General features: G+C 57.7%; 1 protein-coding gene across 1 annotated transcript; it reads right to left on the bottom strand.

The window, feature by feature from the left end:
* Nucleotides 1–1,594: 1,594 nt before the first annotated feature.
* On the bottom strand, nucleotides 1,595–18,753 carry LOC142069508 (maestro heat-like repeat-containing protein family member 2A). Its single transcript, XM_075120817.1, has 20 exons — nucleotides 18,672–18,753; nucleotides 18,199–18,278; nucleotides 17,579–17,693; nucleotides 17,330–17,425; nucleotides 16,758–16,862; nucleotides 16,262–16,385; nucleotides 15,809–15,930; nucleotides 15,211–15,363; nucleotides 14,772–14,926; nucleotides 13,976–14,120; nucleotides 13,140–13,336; nucleotides 12,203–12,337; nucleotides 11,358–11,472; nucleotides 10,069–10,215; nucleotides 5,709–5,891; nucleotides 5,316–5,471; nucleotides 4,531–4,668; nucleotides 4,078–4,180; nucleotides 3,600–3,665; nucleotides 1,595–3,098 (listed from the first exon to the last, which is right to left on the bottom strand). Exons 2-20 carry the CDS (start codon nucleotides 18,219–18,221, stop codon nucleotides 2,860–2,862), a joined length of 2,517 nt encoding a protein of 838 aa, XP_074976918.1. The 5' UTR covers nucleotides 18,222–18,278; nucleotides 18,672–18,753; the 3' UTR covers nucleotides 1,595–2,859.

Below are 18,753 nucleotides of genomic sequence, written 5' to 3'. Positions count from 1 at the left end.
TGGTTATTGGGTGATTCCCTCGAGGTCTGCCATGCCAGCTGTCTGCTCAGGGCTGGGGCGGCACACAGAGGGAACACACACACACAGCCAAACATCTATCAACATCTAACCACACTGGAGAACAGCTTAGACCTACTGATTTGCAGTAAATTGCTTTCTCAACAGCTGAAGCATCCAACCCATATTGTTCCTGAGTGCAGGGATTGTGGCACTGCCTGTCCCTCCTCCCCAGCAGGGTAACTGCATGTACCTTTATTTTTAACCAGACTTTTCTGTAGCCTTGGATGGGAGGCCGGGGCTCAGGGCACGTCTTGGAGCACATATATTATCTGTCTGCAGGAAGGTCCTTCCTAGTCCCACTCAATGAGCAGACACCTCCCAGACACCTGCAATAAACTCTCACAGGGCTGCCGCCCCAGAGCTTGGCTGAACCAATGATTGTGCAGGTAACACCCTGTAAGGGGAAAGCACTGTCTGCCAAAGCTTTGAACCTGAGCAGAGCCCCGTCTCACGTGGGGAGTGACTACCCACATCCCTACAGCCTCGCTTCACGATCCAGCCGCAATATTCTGGGGTGGTTCCTTTTCCAGACTCCCTCCTCTGCTGCACTGAACCGTCTATAGTGCGACAGGCCTCAGGGTACAATCTGGCCTGTTGAACAGCTGTGGCTCCTTAATCCTCTAGCCTGGGGGGCCTTTTACACTGCTGTGCTGTCAGAATAGCTGTTCCTGTCTACATCTCCCCTGTTTCCTATTTACATCTCCCTCGTCACATATTTTACCAGGACAATAATGTTCAACAGATTATGAGTTTTCAAATGATACCTCACAAGGCTTACTTTGCACAAAATTTACCATAGTCTTGTAAAAGTGGTGACCATAATAGTACAAAGAAAAGGAGTACTTGTGGCACCTTAGAGACTAACCAATTTATTTGAGCATGAAATAGCTCACGAAAGCTCATGCTCAAATAAATTGATTAGTCTCTAAGGTGCCACAAGTCCTCCTTTTCTTTTTGCGAATACAGACTAACACGGCTGTTACTCTGAAACCTGTCATAATAGTACAGACCATCACAGAGTCCCGTGAGCCCATTAGAGAGGCACCACACAATGGCTTTTTAGCTTATTGTTTTTAAAGCTAAAGATTAGCAAAGCCCTGCTGTTGGGGCAAACCAAGGCCAGACTCTCATGTGTTCTCGGAAGTTTAATGTCTCTGCAGAAGAATAACATGCACAGACCGCCCCAGGCTGGGACCTAGAATACAAGGTCTCCCCGGAAGTGACTGCCTAGGAAGGAGTACTGTGGAAAGGGATCTGGGGTCATAGTGGATCACAAGCTAAATATGAGTCAGCTGTGTAACACTGTCACAAAAAAATCAAACATCCTCCTGGGATGTGTTAGCAGGAGTGTTGTAAGCAAGACACGAGAAGTCATTCTTCCGCTCTAGTCGGCGCTGATATGGCCTCAGCTGGAGTCTTGTGTCCAGTTCTGGGCACCACATTTCAGGAAAGTTGTGGACAAATTGGAGAGAGTCCAGAGGACACCAACACAAATGATTAAAGTGCTAGAAAACATATGATCTATGAGGGAAGATTGAAAAATTGGGTTTGTTTAGTCTGGAGAAGAGAAGACTGAGAGGGGACATGATAACAGTTTTCAAATACATAAAAGTTGTTACAAGGAGGAGGGAGAAAAATTGTTCTTGTTAAATTTTGAGGATAGGACACGAAGCATTGGGCTGAAATTGCAGCAAGGGAAGTTTAGGTTGGACTTCCTAGGAATAACTTCCTGTCTGGGTAGTTAAGCACTGGAACAAATTGCCTAGGGAGGTTGTGGAATCTCGTCACCGGAGATGTTTAAGAGCATGTTGGACAAACACCTGTCAGGGATGGTCTAGATAATACTTAGTCCTGTCTTGAGTGCAGGGGACTGGACTAGACGACCTCTCGAGGTCCCTTCCAGTCCTACCCTTCTATGATTCTTTAGCTGGAAGGAGCAGGCTGCTGCTCTCACTGAGACAGCCACAGGGACAGATGTGCACGGAGAGCCAGTGTTACACACAGCACCTAACACTAGCCTTTACCAGGTCAAAATGTCCCCTAGGCCCTAAGGTCCGTGAAGCTTGCTTCTCTCTCCATCACAGCAGAGCAAGGCAGTGCTGGTGGCCATTTCTTGAGCCTCTGCTAACGTCTGGTAGCCTGATAGGGTGGGAGTAGGCTGGGAGACGGTGTGGGGGAAGGGAGGCTGAGAGAGTCTCTTTAGAGGGGTTTGGGGTTTAAAAGAACAGCCCCAAAGGAGCTTTTATCAGGTCAAATAAGCAAACCCTGGAGCCTGGAAGTAGCAGAGAATCGCCCGGTAGAATTGCATTGCTCTCCCCCATGCAACAGCACTGTCCTACCTGGAGCAGCATTTCAGAGTCAATGGCAGGAGCTGGACTTCACCCAGGAGAGCAGGGAAAGGTAGGGGAGGACACTCTAGATAAAAAGCCATGGCTAAATCACAACCTCCTTTCCTGGCACACGCCGGCCTGCAACTCACCTGGCCAATAGCCCCACCCAGCTGCCATCTCACCCCATGGGCATTCAATTGGTTCCCATATTTATGGCCCCTGCACCTTTAGCAGCCCAGTCTGTGAGATGCCCATGCTCCCAGCTCCTGCTGACTCAGGGCTGGGACTGACTGGGGTCCTGGACTCAGACTCCGACGAGATAGCAAAGCCCAGACCACGGCTGGAAAGGCACAGAATATATACACATATATACACACATCAATATCCAGAGTCCCTTGAGTGCGGGGAACACTCGGTTCCAAAGGCCCCAATCCTCTGCACTGGCAGCAGCATCCATCTCCTTCCAACATCAGCTGCTGGAGATGCTATCGGACTCTGCGGCATCTAGGGGCCCTGCCAGGGGTCTCCCCTTCCCCTTCCTCCTGAAGAGCTTCCTCACAAAGAGCAGCCTCCCTCGGACTCTGGGGCCTGTGTGGCTGGGACCTGGCTCCTGCAGGGCTACCCGCTGCTTCTGGCTGATGGTGCTGATGGCTTCTGCCACAGCAATCTCGACAGCAGTGCTGGGATCACCATGCAGTGCCTGGAGGGCTGTGGGGAGGAAGAGAAACCCCTTTGGGATGAGATACCTGTGCATAAACACAGATCCCTGGGGCAAGGACCACACTGGCCAAGCCCTACAATGACCATGGGCTGCATCCTCAAGGTCAGAGCCCCCAGCATGCGGACCAGGCACTGACAGCACCAGGTGCATTCCCCGCAGTCCTGGGCTTGTTTGTGTGAGCAATGGGAGTGCCTGCCGAGGCTGGATCCAGCGTCCCGCTGGGAGGGGGTGTTTGGCCCCCACCATCCAGCCCGTGAGCTTCCAGCCACACTCACCTGCCAGCTGCCCTGATGTCAATGCACAGCCACCCCAGTGACCCCAAGGGCATTGCTCCCCATTTGCTCTGCTGCAAGCAAGAGCAAAACGTGGCCCTCGGCATCAGCAGTTCTCATGTTTGCCCCTTCTGCTCTGTGCCAGCTGGATGGGCCCTGGAGGGTGGCTCCTTGGGCAGGAGCTGGGGTGGGGGTGGGGTGGTCTGGGGAACTTACAGCACAGCAGCTTTCCCAGATCCAGCTGCTGGACATGCTGGGCCTCCATGTTCTCTGCCAGGATCCCTGGAGACACAAGAGAAGCATGTTGTCCCAGGGTGCTGCAAGGCAGGGTGGGTTCCTGACACCTTGAACCCAGGGCCCCAGGTTTTGAGCCAGGATCTCACAAGAATGGCTGTTCTCATGAGATTCTGGCCTTGTCTGGACCAGAACCACAACATGGCACCTCCTGGGCTGGAGCCAATCTGGGCCCAAGCCACAGGGGCCGATTCAGAGTGAGGGGTTCAAACTGGACCCTCCCACCGCATTCAAAAGAGGTCAGATTAATGGCTCTGTCTTGGGCCTATCTCCTGGCTTTCCCTGGAGTCACACCACTGCCCTCGTGGGCCTGGCTCCGGAGCTGCAACCTGGCCGCGAAGGCAGGGTCACTCCACCCTGTTCCCCGTTGCTGGGTGCTGATCACTGGGCACTGTCTCACCTGCCAGCTTGGCTGCTGCCAGTCTGATCCCCTCCCAGGGGCTGTGGAGGTGCAGGCAGGTCTCAATGACGAGACTGTCCAGCAGCACAGGGTCCTTCTGGGCCTAGGAGGGACCAGCGACAGAGACGGCATGAGTTCCTCCTGACCTAGAGACAGGTCAGCCCCCCTGCTCACCACAGCCTGATCCTGGAAATGAGGGGTGGGGAGGGGGATGGAGGAATCAGACCAAACCCTGCCTGGGGCTGGGGAGGCTAAATCCTAAACAACAGAGCTGTAGAGCCCTGAGCTCCCATGACACAGGTGCTTTGGACACACGGATGTGCTCACAGCCTGCCTCTCAGAGCTGCTCCTGGGGCCTTAGCAAGGGAAGGAGCAGGAGGGAGGAAGGGCTACCCTGCTGTTGGGTCTAAAGCACAGTCACAGAGAATGGCCCAGCCTCGGCAGCTCTCTCACCAGCTGTTTGCAGACGTGTTCCATCAAGTGTTCGTGCCTCTCCCCGGAGGCGCCTGTCAGGAGCCTACTGTCAAAGGCTCCCCCGAGCCCCGTGAGGCCTATGAACGGGGCGCACACCTGGAAGGCAGCGTAGCAGGCCTGGAAGCAGAGAAGTGGTGAGTCGGGGCCCCATGCACAGGGACAAAGCTCTCCACTGTCCAGACTATTGCAGACAGGTGGGGGTGGGGACTCTGCTGGGACAGAGATCAGGTACACAAGGGGTGTCCGCTACACAGTGACCCCTGTGCAACCCCCTTGTGAAGAGGTCACTAACACTGCCCTAGCATGGAAGGGTTAAGGAGCTGCCCTGGGCTGGAGAGGCCCAGCCCCCACAGTGGCACCTCATACATGAAGTAACTGGATTCCCACATCTGCACCCCCATGTAGCCTAAAGGGGGTGCCCCACCATGGACAGATTTGTGATACCCCTCCAATGGGATACACCCAGGTACCCCCAAAGCCCGATCCAGCCCCTCCCAGTGGGTTATACCCCCTGAATGCACCCTCAGTTCTGCTCCCTATGACCCCCATCTCACTGGGGTTACTCTGAGGGCAGCACTTGGCCCAGGATCACCCATCACTTGTCAGCCTCCCTCCTTGGCAAAAGCAGTGCGAGCAGGTTGAGATGGGGCTCTCTCCCTGTCTGCGCCTGTGTCTCAGGATCAGGCCCAGCAGGGGGGCTCTCTCCCGGTCTGCGCCCGCATCTCAGGATCAGGACCGGCGGGGGGGCTCTCCCTGCGTCTCACCGTGGCTGCCTCAGGGCTTGGGTCCCGCACATGGAGCATGAGAGCGGCCCAGCTGCTCCTCACTTCCCCTGTGAAGAGCTGCCGGTGCTTGTGGTGGGCCGAGCTGGCCAGGGCCCCAAACAGGCCAAATGCTGCCGCGCGCACGGCGCCGTCCTCCTGCCGCAGAGAGCAGAGGGCAGAGTCAGTGGGCATGCCCGAGAGTGGGCAATGCCCCAACGGAGGGGCAGCAAGCATCCACCCCATTTTCTGTCCTGCTCCCAGGTCCTATGCCTGGAGAGCTGGAGCTGGTCTGGGGAACCCAGGCAATGGGGGTGTCCCTGAGAGCCGGCACCCTGAGCCCCTGCTCTAGGGGGCGCAGGGGGAGAGCTCTGTCCGTGCACTGGGGTGACTCACGTGTGGGAAGTGTGCCCGGGCCTGCGCAGCCATGGGCTGGGAGAGGCGGCCCATGTCACGCTCGCTCAGCTGCCCCAGCATCTTGCACAGGGCCCGCATGCTCTCGCCCACGACCTGGGGGCTGCTGGGCTCAGCCAAGGGGCGGCGCAGGGTGTCCAGCAGGAGCTGCCTGTGCTTCTTCACCTGAATGGAACCCGACAATCAGACATACCCCAGTGCCCCCCAGGATCCAGGTGAGTGGAGCGCAGAATGTGATGGGGAGGGGCCAGCTGGGGGCCCAGGTGAGGGAGGGGGCTGGCTGGGGGTCTGGGTGAGTGGGAGGGTGTGACGAAGTGGAAATGTTCTTAATGTTTTCTCTGAATAATGTATGGGTGCCTCAGTTTCTCCCATGCAGTTCTTAAGGATCTAGGTGGTGGGATAAGGGTGTATGATTGCTGCAAAGCCCTAGAGGGCAGGTGCGTGCAGAGATCTGCACAAAGAATGGCTGACACCCTGTCTCCTGGCAACTGATGGCCTGAGCCTCTCCTGGGCCCCTCCTCTGCAAAGGTGCCAACTGAAGGTGTTGGAGAACAAAGAGATCAGGTGCACTCCTGGCCCAGGAGAGAGACAAAGTGTGACGAAGTGGAACTGTTCGATGTGACGAAGTGGGACTGTTCTTAAACTTCTCTCTGAATACTTGGTTTCAGAGTAACAGCCGTGTTAGTCTGTATTCGCAAAAAGAAAAGGAGTACTTGTGGCACCTTAGAGACTAACCAATTTATTTGAGCATGAGCTTTCGTGAGCTACAGCTCACTTCATCGGATGCATACCGTGGAAACTGCAGCAGACTTTATATACACACAGAGAATATGAAACAATACCTCCTCCCACCCCACTGTCCTGCTGGTAATAGCTTATCTCCTCCTGAAGACTGGACTTCTACATAGAGTGCTTTCGCCGACGTGCACGGGCTGAAATTGTGGAAAAGCAGCATCACTTGCCCCATAACCTCAGCCATGCGGAACGCAATGCCATCCACAGCCTCAGAAACAACTCTGACATCATAATCAAAAAGGCTGACAAAGGAGGTGCTGTTGTCATCATGAATAGGTCGGAATATGAACAAGAGGCTGTTCAGCAGCTCTCCAACACCACTTTCTACAAGCCATTACCCTCTGATCCCACTGAGAGTTACCAAAAGCAACTACAGCATTTGCTCAAGAAACTTCCTGAAAAAGCACAAGATCAAATCCGCACAGACACACCCCTGGAACCCCGACCTGGGAGATTCTATCTACTACCCAAGATCCATAAACCTGGAAATCCTGGGCGCCCCATCATCTCAGGCATTGGCACCCTGACAGCAGGATTGTCTGGCTATGTTGACTCCCTCCTCAGGCCCTACGCTACCAGCACTCCCAGCTACCTTCGAGACACCACTGACTTCCTGAGGAAACTTCAATCCATCGGTGATCTTCCTGATAACACCATCCTGGCCACTATGGATGTAGAAGCCCTCTACACCAACATTCCACACAAAGATGGACTACAAGCCGTCAGGAACACTATCCCCGATAATGTCACGGCTAACCTGGTGGCTGAACTTTGTGACTTTGTCCTTACCCATAACTATTTCACATTTGGGGACAATGTATACCTTCAGATCAGCGGCACTGCTATGGGTACCCGCATGGCCCCATAGTATGCCAACATTTTTATGGCTGATTTAGAACAACGCTTCCTCAGCTCTCGTCCCCTAAAGCCCCTACTCTACTTGCGCTATATTGATGACATCTTCATCATCTGGACCCATGGAAAAGAAGCCCTTGAGGAATTCCACCATGATTTCAACAATTTCCATCCCACCACCAACCCTCAGCCTGGTCCAGTCCACACAAGAGATCCACTTCCTGGACACTACAGTGCTAATAAACAATGGTCACATAAACACCATCCTATACCGGAAACCTACTGACCGCTATTCCTACCTGCATGCCTCCAGCTTTCACCCTGACCACACCACACGATCCATCGTCTACAGCCAAGCTCTGCGATACAACCGCATTTACTCCAACCCCTCAGACAGAGACAAACACCTACAAGATCTCTGTCAAGCTTTCTTACAACTACAATACCCACCTGCGGAAGTAAAGAAACAGATTGATAGAGCCAGAAGAGTTCCCAGAAGTTACCTACTACAGGACAGGCCTAACAAAGAAAATAACAGAACGCCACTAGCGGTCACCTTCAGCCCCCAACTAAAACCCCTCCAACGCATTATTAAGGATCTACAACCTATCCTAAAGGATGACCCAACACTCTCACAAATCTTGGGAGACAGGCCAGTCCTTGCCTACAGACAGCCCCGCAACCTGAAGCAAATACTCACCAACAACCACATACCACACAACAGAACCACTAACCCAGGAACTTATCCTTGCAACAAAGCCTGTTGCCAATTGTGCCCACATATCTATTCAGGGGACACCATCACAGGGCCTAATAACATCAGCCACACTATCAGAGGCTCGTTCACCTGCACATCCACCAATGTGATATATGCCATCAAGTGCCAGCAATGCCCCTCTGCCATTTACATTGGTCAAACTGGACAGTCTCTACGTAAAAGAATAAATGGACACAAATCAGATGTCAAGAATTATAACATTCATAAACCAGTCGGAGAACACTTCAATCTCTCTGGTCACGCAATCACAGACATGAAGGTCGCTATCTTAAAACAAAAAAACTTCAAATCCAGACTCCAGCGAGAAACTGCTGAATTGGAATTCATTTGCAAATTGGATACTATTAATTTAGGCTTAAATAGAGACTGGGAGTGGCTAAGTCATTATGCAAGGTAGCCTATTTCCCCTTGTTTTTTCCTATCCCCCCCTCCCCCCCGATGTTCTGGTTTAACTTGGATTTAAACTTGGAGAGTGGTCAGTTTGGATGAGCTATTACCAGCAGGAGAGTGAATTTGTGTGTGTGGTTTTTGGGAGGGGGGTGAGGGGGTGAGAGAACCTGGATTTGTGCAGGAAATGGCCCAACTTGATTATCATGCACATTGTGTAAAGAGTTGTCACTTTGGATGGGCTATCACCAGCAGGAGAGTGAATTTGTGTGGGGGGGTGGAGGGTGAGAAAACCTGGATTTGTGCTGGAAATGGCCCAACCTGATGATCACTTTAGATAAGCTATTACCAGCAGGACAGTGGGGTGGGAGGAGGTATTGTTTCATATTCTCTGTGTGTATATAAAGTCTGCTGCAGTTTCCACGGTATGCATCCGATGAAGTGAGCTGTAGCTCACGAAAGCTCATGCTCAAATAAATTGGTTAGTCTCTAAGGTGCCACAAGTACTCCTTTTCTTTTTCTCTGAATACTGTGTGGGTGCCTCAGTTTCCCCTAGGCATTTCTTAAGTATCTAGGTGGTGGGATAAGCTGTGTGATTGTTGCAGAGCCTTAGAAGGCAGCGTGAGGCTGTCTAGGCAGAGAATGGCTGACACCCTGTCTCCTGGCAACTGATGGCCTGGGCCCCTCCTCTGCAAAGTTACCAACTAAAGGTGTTGGAGAACAAAGAGATCAGGTGGCCTCCTGGCCCGGGAAAGAGACAAAGGCGAGAGAAGGGGCTGGAGAATTTCAGTTTGGAGCTGGCTGGGGAAATGGAGAGAGGGCCAGATGGGGCTCTGGCCTCCCTGCCCCCCAAGATGGACCTGACTGAGGGGTCCTGGTCTCTGTACCTACCAGCTCTGTTTTAGACCATGTTCCTGTCGTCTAATAAACCTTCTGTTTTACTGGCTGGCTGAGAGTCATGTCTGACTATGGAATTGGGGTGCAGGGCCCTCTGGCTTCCCCAGGACCCCGCCTGGGCGGACTTGCGGTGGGAAGCGCACGGAGGGGCAGAGGATGCTGAATGCTCCGAGGTCAGAGCCAGGAAGGTGGAAGCTGTGTGAGCTTTTTTGCCCTGGAGAGGCGGCTTCCCCAGATTCCTGACTGGCTTCGTAGGGAGTAGTTCCAGAGCATCGCCTGGTGACTCTGTGACAGAGGGATATGCAGTGGGGAGGGGCCAGCTGGGGGGCCGGGGGAGTGCGGGAGGAATGTGCAGTCGGGAGGGGCCGGTTGGGGGTCCCGGTGAGTTACGGGTGGTATATGATGGGGAGGGGCCGGCTGGGGATCCTCCTGCTTCAGTCTCTGCCCCAGATGCAGGAGGGGTGGCACCAGCCATATTGGGAACATCCCCCAGACCTGACTGCCTCTACTGTTAGAGCCCAGGGCAAGGGGGGTTGCTGGAAATAAAAAATGCAGCCCCTGGACTCACTCCCTCCCGCCGACCGCGCTGCTCCCCTTGCCCCACCTCTGGCCACACTGCCCTCTGCCCACCTTCTGCGGCGCCCCCTGGGGCATGTTCCCCAGCCCACGGGCTGCCAGCCAACGGATAGTGTCACTCTCATCGCTGGCCCCTGCCACCAGGTGCTTCAAGACAGGTTTTAGCAGCTTCCTCTGCCGCAGCACGGGGTGACTCATTAGCTGAGGGACAAGAGACCACGATCATGGCCAGGGACGCGGAGTCACTCATCGGGCAGTTTGGCAGCAGAGCACAGCCCCAGCTCCCTCCGGCTCTGGGCTGGGGGGTTCAGCTCTGACAGGCACCACAGTGCCTCTCGGCGCTCTCATGGGGTGGGGTGACTCTCCCCCGGGCTCAGCGCATTGCACACAGGGGGTGTGTGTGTCTCACTGTCCTCTTAGCAGCTGGGAAAACTGAGGCAGCGAGCGGGGAAGTGACTCACTGAGGGGCCAGTGGCAGAGTGGGCACAGGACCCAGCCCTCCAGTCTCACTCCCCTGTCCCAGCCTAGCTGGAGAGGAGATGGGCGTGGCTGGGCTGGCTCTCCAGGGAGTTTCTCCAGGCCAGACCCTGTAGCTCTCTCTGGCTCCCAGGATAACCTGCCTCTGCTGCTGCCCGGGGTCTGCCAAGGCCTGGCCTGGCATGATGGGAGGGGCGGAGTGCACTGAATGGGCCAGTCCTACAGCTGGGATCCTCCTTTCCCACAGTCCGTGGGGCTTTGGTTCAGGGCAGCCATTTGGGTCCACGGCCAGTGCCAGCCTGTGACTTCAGGGTGCTGTCTGGCTGCTCATCCACCCAGCGAGGAGGAGGGCGAGCCAGGCAGCCTGGGCTGGAGGGCGAACTCCTTTGGGCTGGACTCTGCTCTCCCCAACGGGGTGTCAAGCAGGGTGCAGCCAGAGAAGGGAGAGCAGGGCCTGCCCTGGTGTTGGTTCCGATTCCCAGCACAATGGACGGGGGCTACTCCCAGCTGGAACGAAGCAGGGGTGCAGCAAGGGACCCTAGGGTGCAAGGGAGCGGGGCCTAGAGCGGGGTTGCTCAGCCTCTGCCCAGCCTCCCAAAATCCTGCCCCCCATGTGCAGGGCAGTGGGGCCCTGCTCCCCTGAAAGAAGGGGCAGAACGCGCCCTCAATGTGCCACTGTTGGAGAACGAGGGGCACAGCAGAAGTGCCAGGGGGTGATGGCTCTCAGGGGGTTCTATGTAAAATGGAGGGAGAACACAACCCCTGGGCCTATCCCATTGCCTGCCCAGCTGCCTTCCCACCCCGTGCCCACCCCATCACCCGCCCAGGCAGCACCCTGGGGAGAGCCCATCTGGGGCCCGTCTCACCTCAGCATAGAAGGCTGTGCCAGTGACTCTCCAGTCCTCACATGGGGAGCTCAGGGACGGGAGCAGGAGCTGCAGGATCCTCTCCAGTGGTGCCTCGCCCACCTGCACCAGAGCCCTGTGTACAGAGCAGTGGGGGTGAGTCTGGGCAGTGTCTGGGCTGGCAGAGCTAAGCAAGAGCCGACTGCAGGGGCTCTGAGCACCCCGTGGGGTGAGTGGGCCCAAACCAGCTCCTCCGCCCAAGGGCCCCAGAGTCACTGTGGAGGAGGCAGAAAGGTTTGGAATATTTTTCTGCAAAGGATGTGTGACTCCGTTTCCCCTCTCTCTGGATTGCTACCCACTGGTGTGAAGGGGTTCCCTTCCCCTCTGGACCGGGGAGCAGCAAGAGTTGGGTAAATGGCCCATAGACTGCAGCGTAGGAATGAGCTCTCAGAGAGATGCTGCCTGGGAGATGCAGTGGAAGACCCACCAGAAGGCCTGGCAGCCAAAGGGAGTAGTGATCACAGTGGGACGGGGCTGGGAGATGAGGGGCTGCCACGCGGCAGACCGGGGTTTGGGAGCTCTAGCCAGGCAGGGACAGATGAGTCCAGGAGTCTTGGCCCCCGAGAGAGAGGTGCTGTCCAGCACAGACCCCCAGAGGAGCTCTGCTTTGCCATGAATTCCTGTATCCCTGGCCACTAGTCACTGCCCTGCATCGCTGCCTCACTTCACAGGGGCCTGAACTCAGCGGCATGGGGAGGGCCCAGTCTTGGAGCAGTCTGCCTTGCAGAAAGTGGAGGCCCAGGGTCTAGCACACCACTGGGGACTCTGCAGAGAGACAGCAGAAGGGCTGGAGGCCCACTCCTCACCTCGCCAGCAGGGAGACACCTTCGGGGAAGCTGCGGGGATCCTCCAGAAGGTGCCAGCCTTGCTCCTTGTCCAGGGTCCTGGACACGTCCTTCAGGCCCTTGGCGAGCACGGCTCTGAGCGCCACCACCATCAGGCTGGGGAGACAGCAGGGCTGCTCTGGTGAACAGGGATGCAGGATCCAGCTAATGCCTGGCTATCCTCAGCCCTGTGCCCCCCATGTGTCACTAACCCCCATGGACAGAGGGGGAAAATGAGGCCCAGAGAGGGCCTGGGACTTGGCCAGAAATGCCTAGAGAATGAGGCAGGACTGAAATCAGAACCCAGCTGGCTGAATCCCAGGGCTCAGCCCCACTGCCCAGGCTAAGGGGCACAGCTGAAGCGGGGGAGCAGAGCAGAGATGGGGGAGGGCAGAGGCCAGAGGGATCCTGTCAGTGGCAGACCATGGGGCTAGCGGCACCAGATCCTTCCCGGGCACTGACTGCAGGATGGGACAGATGGGGACCTGGGGGGTGTTCTTGCCCCTGGGTGTTTCCTCTGAGGGGATGCTGGTGCAGAATGGGAAGGGGTGTCCTTGTTCTCAGACAACACCTATGACGGGTGGGGGCGGCCTTGTCCTTGGGCATTGCTGGTAGGGTGACCAGATACCAAGTGTAAAAAATCGGGACAGGGAGTGGGGGGAATAGGTGCCTATATAGAAAAAAGCCCCCAAAATCAGGACTGTCCCTATAAAATTGGGACATAGGGTCACCCTAATTGCTGGTTAGGGGTGGGGGGCTGGGGTCGATAGGGATGCCTCGCCCCAAACGCTACCTGTGGGGGACAGAGGGTGGAGTGCCCTTGCCCCAGGCTTAACCTGTGAGGAGTGGGGATGGGGTGCCCTTGCCCCAGATGCTACCTGCAGGGGTGGGAGTGGGGTGCCCTTGCCCCAGACATTACCTGCGGGGGGTGGAGGGTGGGGGTGCAGCTCCCTTTGGGCCGGCCAGGGGTCTCCCAGCCCTAGAGGGCAATGGCGTGTCGCTGTCCAGGGTGCGGCTGAGCTGGTACAGGAGGGCACAGCAGAGCTCAGGGAGCAGCGAGCCCAGCGCATTCCCGACCGCTGCCCCCATCACCACCTCGCCGATGGCACAGACCACCTGTGGGACGGGCCCACACAGCGTTAACAGGAGCTACCCTCCCCCAGCTCCACTCCCCTGGCTGACATGGCCCATGGGCCCTTCTCTGCCCCAGAAGGGTCTGTGGAGAGAGGAGGGGGCAGAGCCTGCCCCAGAGGCGTCTGTGCCTTATGCCAATCCAGGGCCTTCTTCCTTCCATGAAATCTGCCCTGGAAGGACCTAGCAACTCCCTGCCCAGCCAGCAACGGGATCCAGCAGCCCATGGACTGGGTCATAGAAGATTAGGGTTGGAAGAGACCTCAGGAGGCCAGGGGGCTCAAAGCAGGACCAACCCCAACTAAATCCTTCCAGTCAGGGATTTGTCAAACCGGGATTTAAAAACCTCTAAGGGATGGAGATTCCACCACCTCCCTAGGGAACCCATTCCAGTGCTTCACCACCCTCCAGGTGAAATAGTGTTTCCTAATATCCAACCTAGACCTCCCCCACTGCAGCTTGAGACCATTGCTCCTTGTTCTGTCATCAGCTACCACTGAGACCAGGATCCATCCTCTTTGGAACCCCCCTTCAGGTAGTTGTCCACAGCCCAGTGCTGGTGGAGGATGGGGGCTGGCTGTCCCCTCCCTGTAATTGCCATACCCACAGCCCCCCTGCACTCACCGAGAGGGGACTGGCAACTGCTACCTCCTGGGTCTCAGCCCCTTGCTCTGCTGCTGGCCCCCTGGGGATCCGGTCTAGCAAATCCTTTAGGATATCCTGGAAGAAATCCTCAGCAGCCAGAGCTGCCCAGAGCTCCTTGCTGTCCCTAGAGCATAGCAGACCCAGAGACATCTGTCAGTGGGAGCCCCCGCTCCAGGCCCAGACACCACCTCGCTGCGGCTGGGGACCTTTGTGTGGGCAGGGCCCACTCTAATGCCCTGGGGTGAAAGGCTGTGGGCAGCTCAAAGAGGAGGTCAGAGAGACCAGTCTCTGGCTTTATTGCCCCTCTCATGCTCCTTTGGCAGTCAGGGCCCAGCTTAGGGGACTCAGCTTCTCCGGAGTCCCAGGCCAGAGCGGGTCAGACCTCTCCCAGCCCTGCGCCCCCAGTGGCTGGAGGAGTTTGGGGGTCTAAACTTGGACCCGTGACCTTGAAGCGCATGTGGAGCAGGAAGTGAGGCTGACTCAGCAGGACCCCAAAAGTGTTGGGCTAGATGTGGGCGTACCCCTGGCTTGTGTTTAGGGCCAGCCTGCACCTGTTCCCCCTGCTGTTGCCCCAGAGATCGGAGGGGTGGGGGTGGGCGAGGGGTAACCCTCGCTAGGAAAGAGCTGAGGAACCTTGCCCAAGCTGTGGAATCACATCAGCCCTTGGACCAGGGATGTGGGGCAAAGGGCACCTCCTGGGTTGCTCCCTGGTACATGTGGCATGTGGCTCACCCCACCGCTAGGAGACCTGTGCTGTGCCAGGTGCTGCACTCACCTATCCATTGGCAGGGGGCGCTGTAGGAGGTAGGTGACCACAGTCTCCTGGTGGTGCTGAGCCAGCAGTGAGACTGTCTGGGCCAGGAGCCCTCTCGGCTCAGGGTCCTCCGTGCAGCGCAGGTAGGTGCTGGTGATGCTCAGGATGGCCTGGACCTGGCCGTGACAGAGAGGTTACCCTGGCCCACTCCTCGGGAACGCCAGCAGCGGAGAAGCCTCCCTACCACATATCTTCTGCCACTCACTTGGCCCCCCAGCCAGCTCCTCCCCATCACATATCATCCTCTGCTCACCCAGCCCCTGTCCCCTCCCCTCCCCGTGCCTGGGGGAAGGGGCTGCTGCCTCCCTGCAGCTCTTGATCAGAGCCCCTGACAGACAGTCTCAGAGAGTCCCGCTGCCACAAACCCAGCCCCGAACACCCACGGCCAGCCCAGCTTTACTGTGTCCTTCAGGTCACTGGCGCGGTCTGTCAGGAGCGTGTGAAACCACAGGACACTGGCCTGGTCACAGGCCTGGCTCACGGCCCCCAGGCTCTCCAGCAGGGTCTGGGTGAAGGGCAGGATCTCCGCCTTGGGCAGGGCCCTGCTGACGATCTGCAAAGAGAGGGGCACAGCCATGGCCTGGGGTTGCTGCTCACTCCTCAGCCAGGCAGGGCCCCAGGGAGAGTTTGGCCATGAGCAGGGAGTAGGGCTGTCCCTGGCTGCTCTCCCCTTCAGGCTGCTGGCCCCTCTGGGGAGAATCCCTGCCCCAGAGATCCAGCCAGAGCCAGGGAGGGGCGTGGGAAGTCTGCTCAGTGCTGGGGCATCCCGCATCCAGATAGTGGAGTTCCTGGTTCTGCCCCTTGCTTTTGCCCATGAGAGATCCACACTGTCACCCAGCATGCCCCTGTGAATCCCCTCCTGGTTACTGACAAGGAGCCTCCCAGTTGCCAGCTCATTGCCCCAGCAGCCCGGCCTCCTACAAGCAGCTCAGCCCAGTAGCCCCCTCCCCAGGTGGCCCAGCCCAATAGCTGCCTGACTCAGCTCTTGGAGTCCTTACTTTGGCCAGTTTGATAGATGCATCCCACACCTTGCCGGGATCTGCACTCTGCAGCTCCTGACACATGCACCGCAGCGCCCACTCCTTATCTTGGCCCCTCAGGGTCCAAGGCTGCTTGATAACTGCAGGAATCAACCAGGGGAAGATGCTTAGCCTGGCCTGTGGGCCCAAGCCACTGCCCCTTGGGTGCCATTATTAGTGCACCCGGAGCTGCTGAGGCTGGGGGCCCAGCCCCTCATGGCATTGAGCCTGGCACATGCTTGTGTCTGGCCCTCTATTCACCCCAAGGCATCTGCAATGCCATACCCTGAATGGGCCCTCTATTCACCCCGGGACACCCCTGGGCCATGCCCTCTATTTGCCCCAGGGCACCTCTGGGCGATGCCCCATGCCACCCCCGGGCCATGCCCTCTATTTGCCCCAAGGCACCCGCTGCCCCTGAGGCCTCCGCACCTTGTATGTCTAGCAGGCACCTGATGGCATCCCCTGCACCCTGGCGGATGCTGCCCAGTGAGTCACAGGTGTAGGGGCCCAGCGTCCCAGCCAGGGTGCTGAACTGGCCAGGAGGTATCTGTGTCTGGTTGGGAAAAGAAAGAGAACAACAAATGGGCTTCACCTGGGTGCAACCAGCCCCTCGCCTCGCCTCGGCCCAGATCTGGTCCATACCAGACAGTGACCTCACTCTGCCAACAGTTGCCTGCTCCCAGGGACCAGCCTGACTGCTCCTGAGAGCAGGCCCTTTCCGCGCAGGGGCTGAGTGTGCCCACAGCCAGGAAAGTACCGAGGGGCTGCCCCCAGGCCACTCGCTGCTGTGCAGGGGCTGCTGGGGCCCAGGGATCCTGCTCTGCCCTTCCCCATATGGGACCCATGGGGATATCCTGGGGCAGAGGCAGAGTGCCTGAGCTGGCTGCAGGCAGGCGCTGGGCCAGGCGGGTGGGGTGGTACTCACGGTGATGGTAACCATCTGGAGATACGCCCTCAGCAGGTGGGTGCTGACCCGCATGGCACGTGCACGCTCCCACACCTGCTCTGACACCAGCCATCTCTGCAGGAGCTGTGGGCAGAGCAGGGCAATGAGCAAACCCCCCACCAATTGCACCTGGGGGAGGAGGGGCCCAGCAAGGGTGGGGAATGGCACCTGGAGAGGCCTCCGCATGGCACCTCCTGGGCCATGCCCGGAGCAGTGCTTGGCTCCCAGCCCCTTGAAGGGGGAGGGGCTGTGCAGACAGCCTGTGGCTCCTCTCCCCCCGGCGGTGCAGGTCTTCAAAGCAATGGAGACCAGGAAAGTGGGGGCAGTCCAACCACCCTTCCCTCTGGGGTGCAGTGCTCCAGGGAGTGTTTCTGCCCAGACAAGGAGGTTTTTCTGTGGGGTCCTTCCCCCCTCTAGCTCCTGTCTGAAATGAGCCCCATGTTGGGCAAAGGCTGAGCCTGACTCTCCCAGACTCCAGGCAGGGGACCCTGAGGTGACAGGAGCCATCAAGGAGTCTGGACAGAAGACCTCCCTGCCCAGCCCCCACTCACCCGGAAGGTTCCCTGGAGTCGCTCTGGCGTCTCATCCTCCTCCAGCAACATCTCCATTAGCCCCTCCAGGGTGGCCATGGTGCTGGCATAAAGAGTCTACAAACCAGAGGGAGGAGTGAGGCCCTGGTGGGGCTGGCAAGGGGCAGAGGGGGCTCGTACCTAGGCCCAGCCCTCGGGGGAGTGATGCCTAGGCACCATGACCCTGCGGGGGTGCCCGGTCAGGGGCAGGGAGGACAGGCTTTCACATACCTGGATGGGCCCCACATCCGCAGTGAACTCCTGGGGAGGCAGGGAGAAGACACTATCAAGGCACTGCTCCATCAACTCCGGATTCTTTTCACGGCTCAGTGGCTGCTTCACTTTACTGGCAGGAGAGAGCATGGCGGGAGGTGTTAGAGGCAGGGCAGAGACCCACAGACCTCTCCAGGCCAACACCCCTTCCCCCTGCTTCCTTCCCTGCCTCCCTTCCCCTGGGGCTCCCCCAGTGCCCCCATCCCTGCCCCCCTCTCCCCAGGGTTCTCCCCTTGCTCTCTTGGGTGTGCAGCAGTTGATCTGCCAGCAGGCAGGGGCTCTGTGCCCAAACAGGGCTCTCCTGCGGAGATCAGGAGCAATCTGCAGTGATCTGAGTGCCAGTGATCTCGACGGGATTTTTTCAGCTCTGGGGCCCAGGCCACCCTGGGAACTGAGCCCCTGGCTCTAGGAAGGCTGGGCAGCTCTCCCCACACTAGTGGCACCATGGGGGTCACTCTCCTGCTTCATACACTGCCCGGAACAGCCCATGTCAGGGCTTGCCCATGCTAGTCACCATGAGTAAGGATGACCAAAGTGCCAGCTGGTGTAGAGGGGGCTAGGGGCAGAGCAATACCCACCTCAGGTGCCCAATGGCCACCATTGCCTCCTGACGAACTGTGGAGAGCAGGGAGCTCCTTGGCTCAGCCTTAATGATCTCCTGAAGTACACACAGAGAGACCAAGAACATGGGGGGAGGCCATGGTATCCCTGGGGGCGACAGTGGGACTCTCCCCCCCCCCCCCAGGGGGACTGACATAATGCCCAGAATTGAGGGGGGGGGGAGGGCTGATGGAACTTCCCAGTGCCCATGGGACTGCATCCCCTGACCCCAAGCCAGCCTCTGCGTCTTGCCAGCAGCCTCAGGACAGGTTTGGACAGCGTTGGGATGACCTCCAGAGAGCAGCCCACTCCCCAGCTACTCTCAAGGACACAGTTATCCAGTTCTATCCCAGAGCCCTAGCCTGCTGGAGCCAGGGCAATGAGACCCCAGCTCAGGGCAACCCCGAGGCCATGAGGCTGCTCCCCCAGGACTGGGGATCCCCGCACTCACCAGCAACTGGCTGAGCAGCACCTGTTTGTGGGGAAGCTGGTGGGGTTGGGATTCCCCGCTCCTCTGGACGGCCAGGCTGACT

The sequence above is a fragment of the Caretta caretta genome, chromosome 17 (genome assembly GCF_965140235.1).
Source record: "Caretta caretta isolate rCarCar2 chromosome 17, rCarCar1.hap1, whole genome shotgun sequence".
NCBI lineage: Eukaryota > Metazoa > Chordata > Testudines > Cheloniidae > Caretta > Caretta caretta.
Note: the sequence above shows the minus strand (reverse complement) of the source record. Positions and strands in the feature narration are given on the sequence as shown.

Coding starts and splice junctions, on each gene's coding strand:
- LOC142069508 (XM_075120817.1), bottom strand. CDS start 18,221: ATGGTGGCCATTGGGCACCTGAG. Junction 11,473..12,202: donor GGTGTCTCCCTGCTGGCGAG/GTGAGGAGTGGG, acceptor CTCTGTACACAG/GGCTCTGGTGCAGGTGGGCG. Junction 5,892..10,068: donor CCCAGGGGGCGCCGCAGAAG/GTGGGCAGAGGG, acceptor GGTTCCATTCAG/GTGAAGAAGCACAGGCAGCT.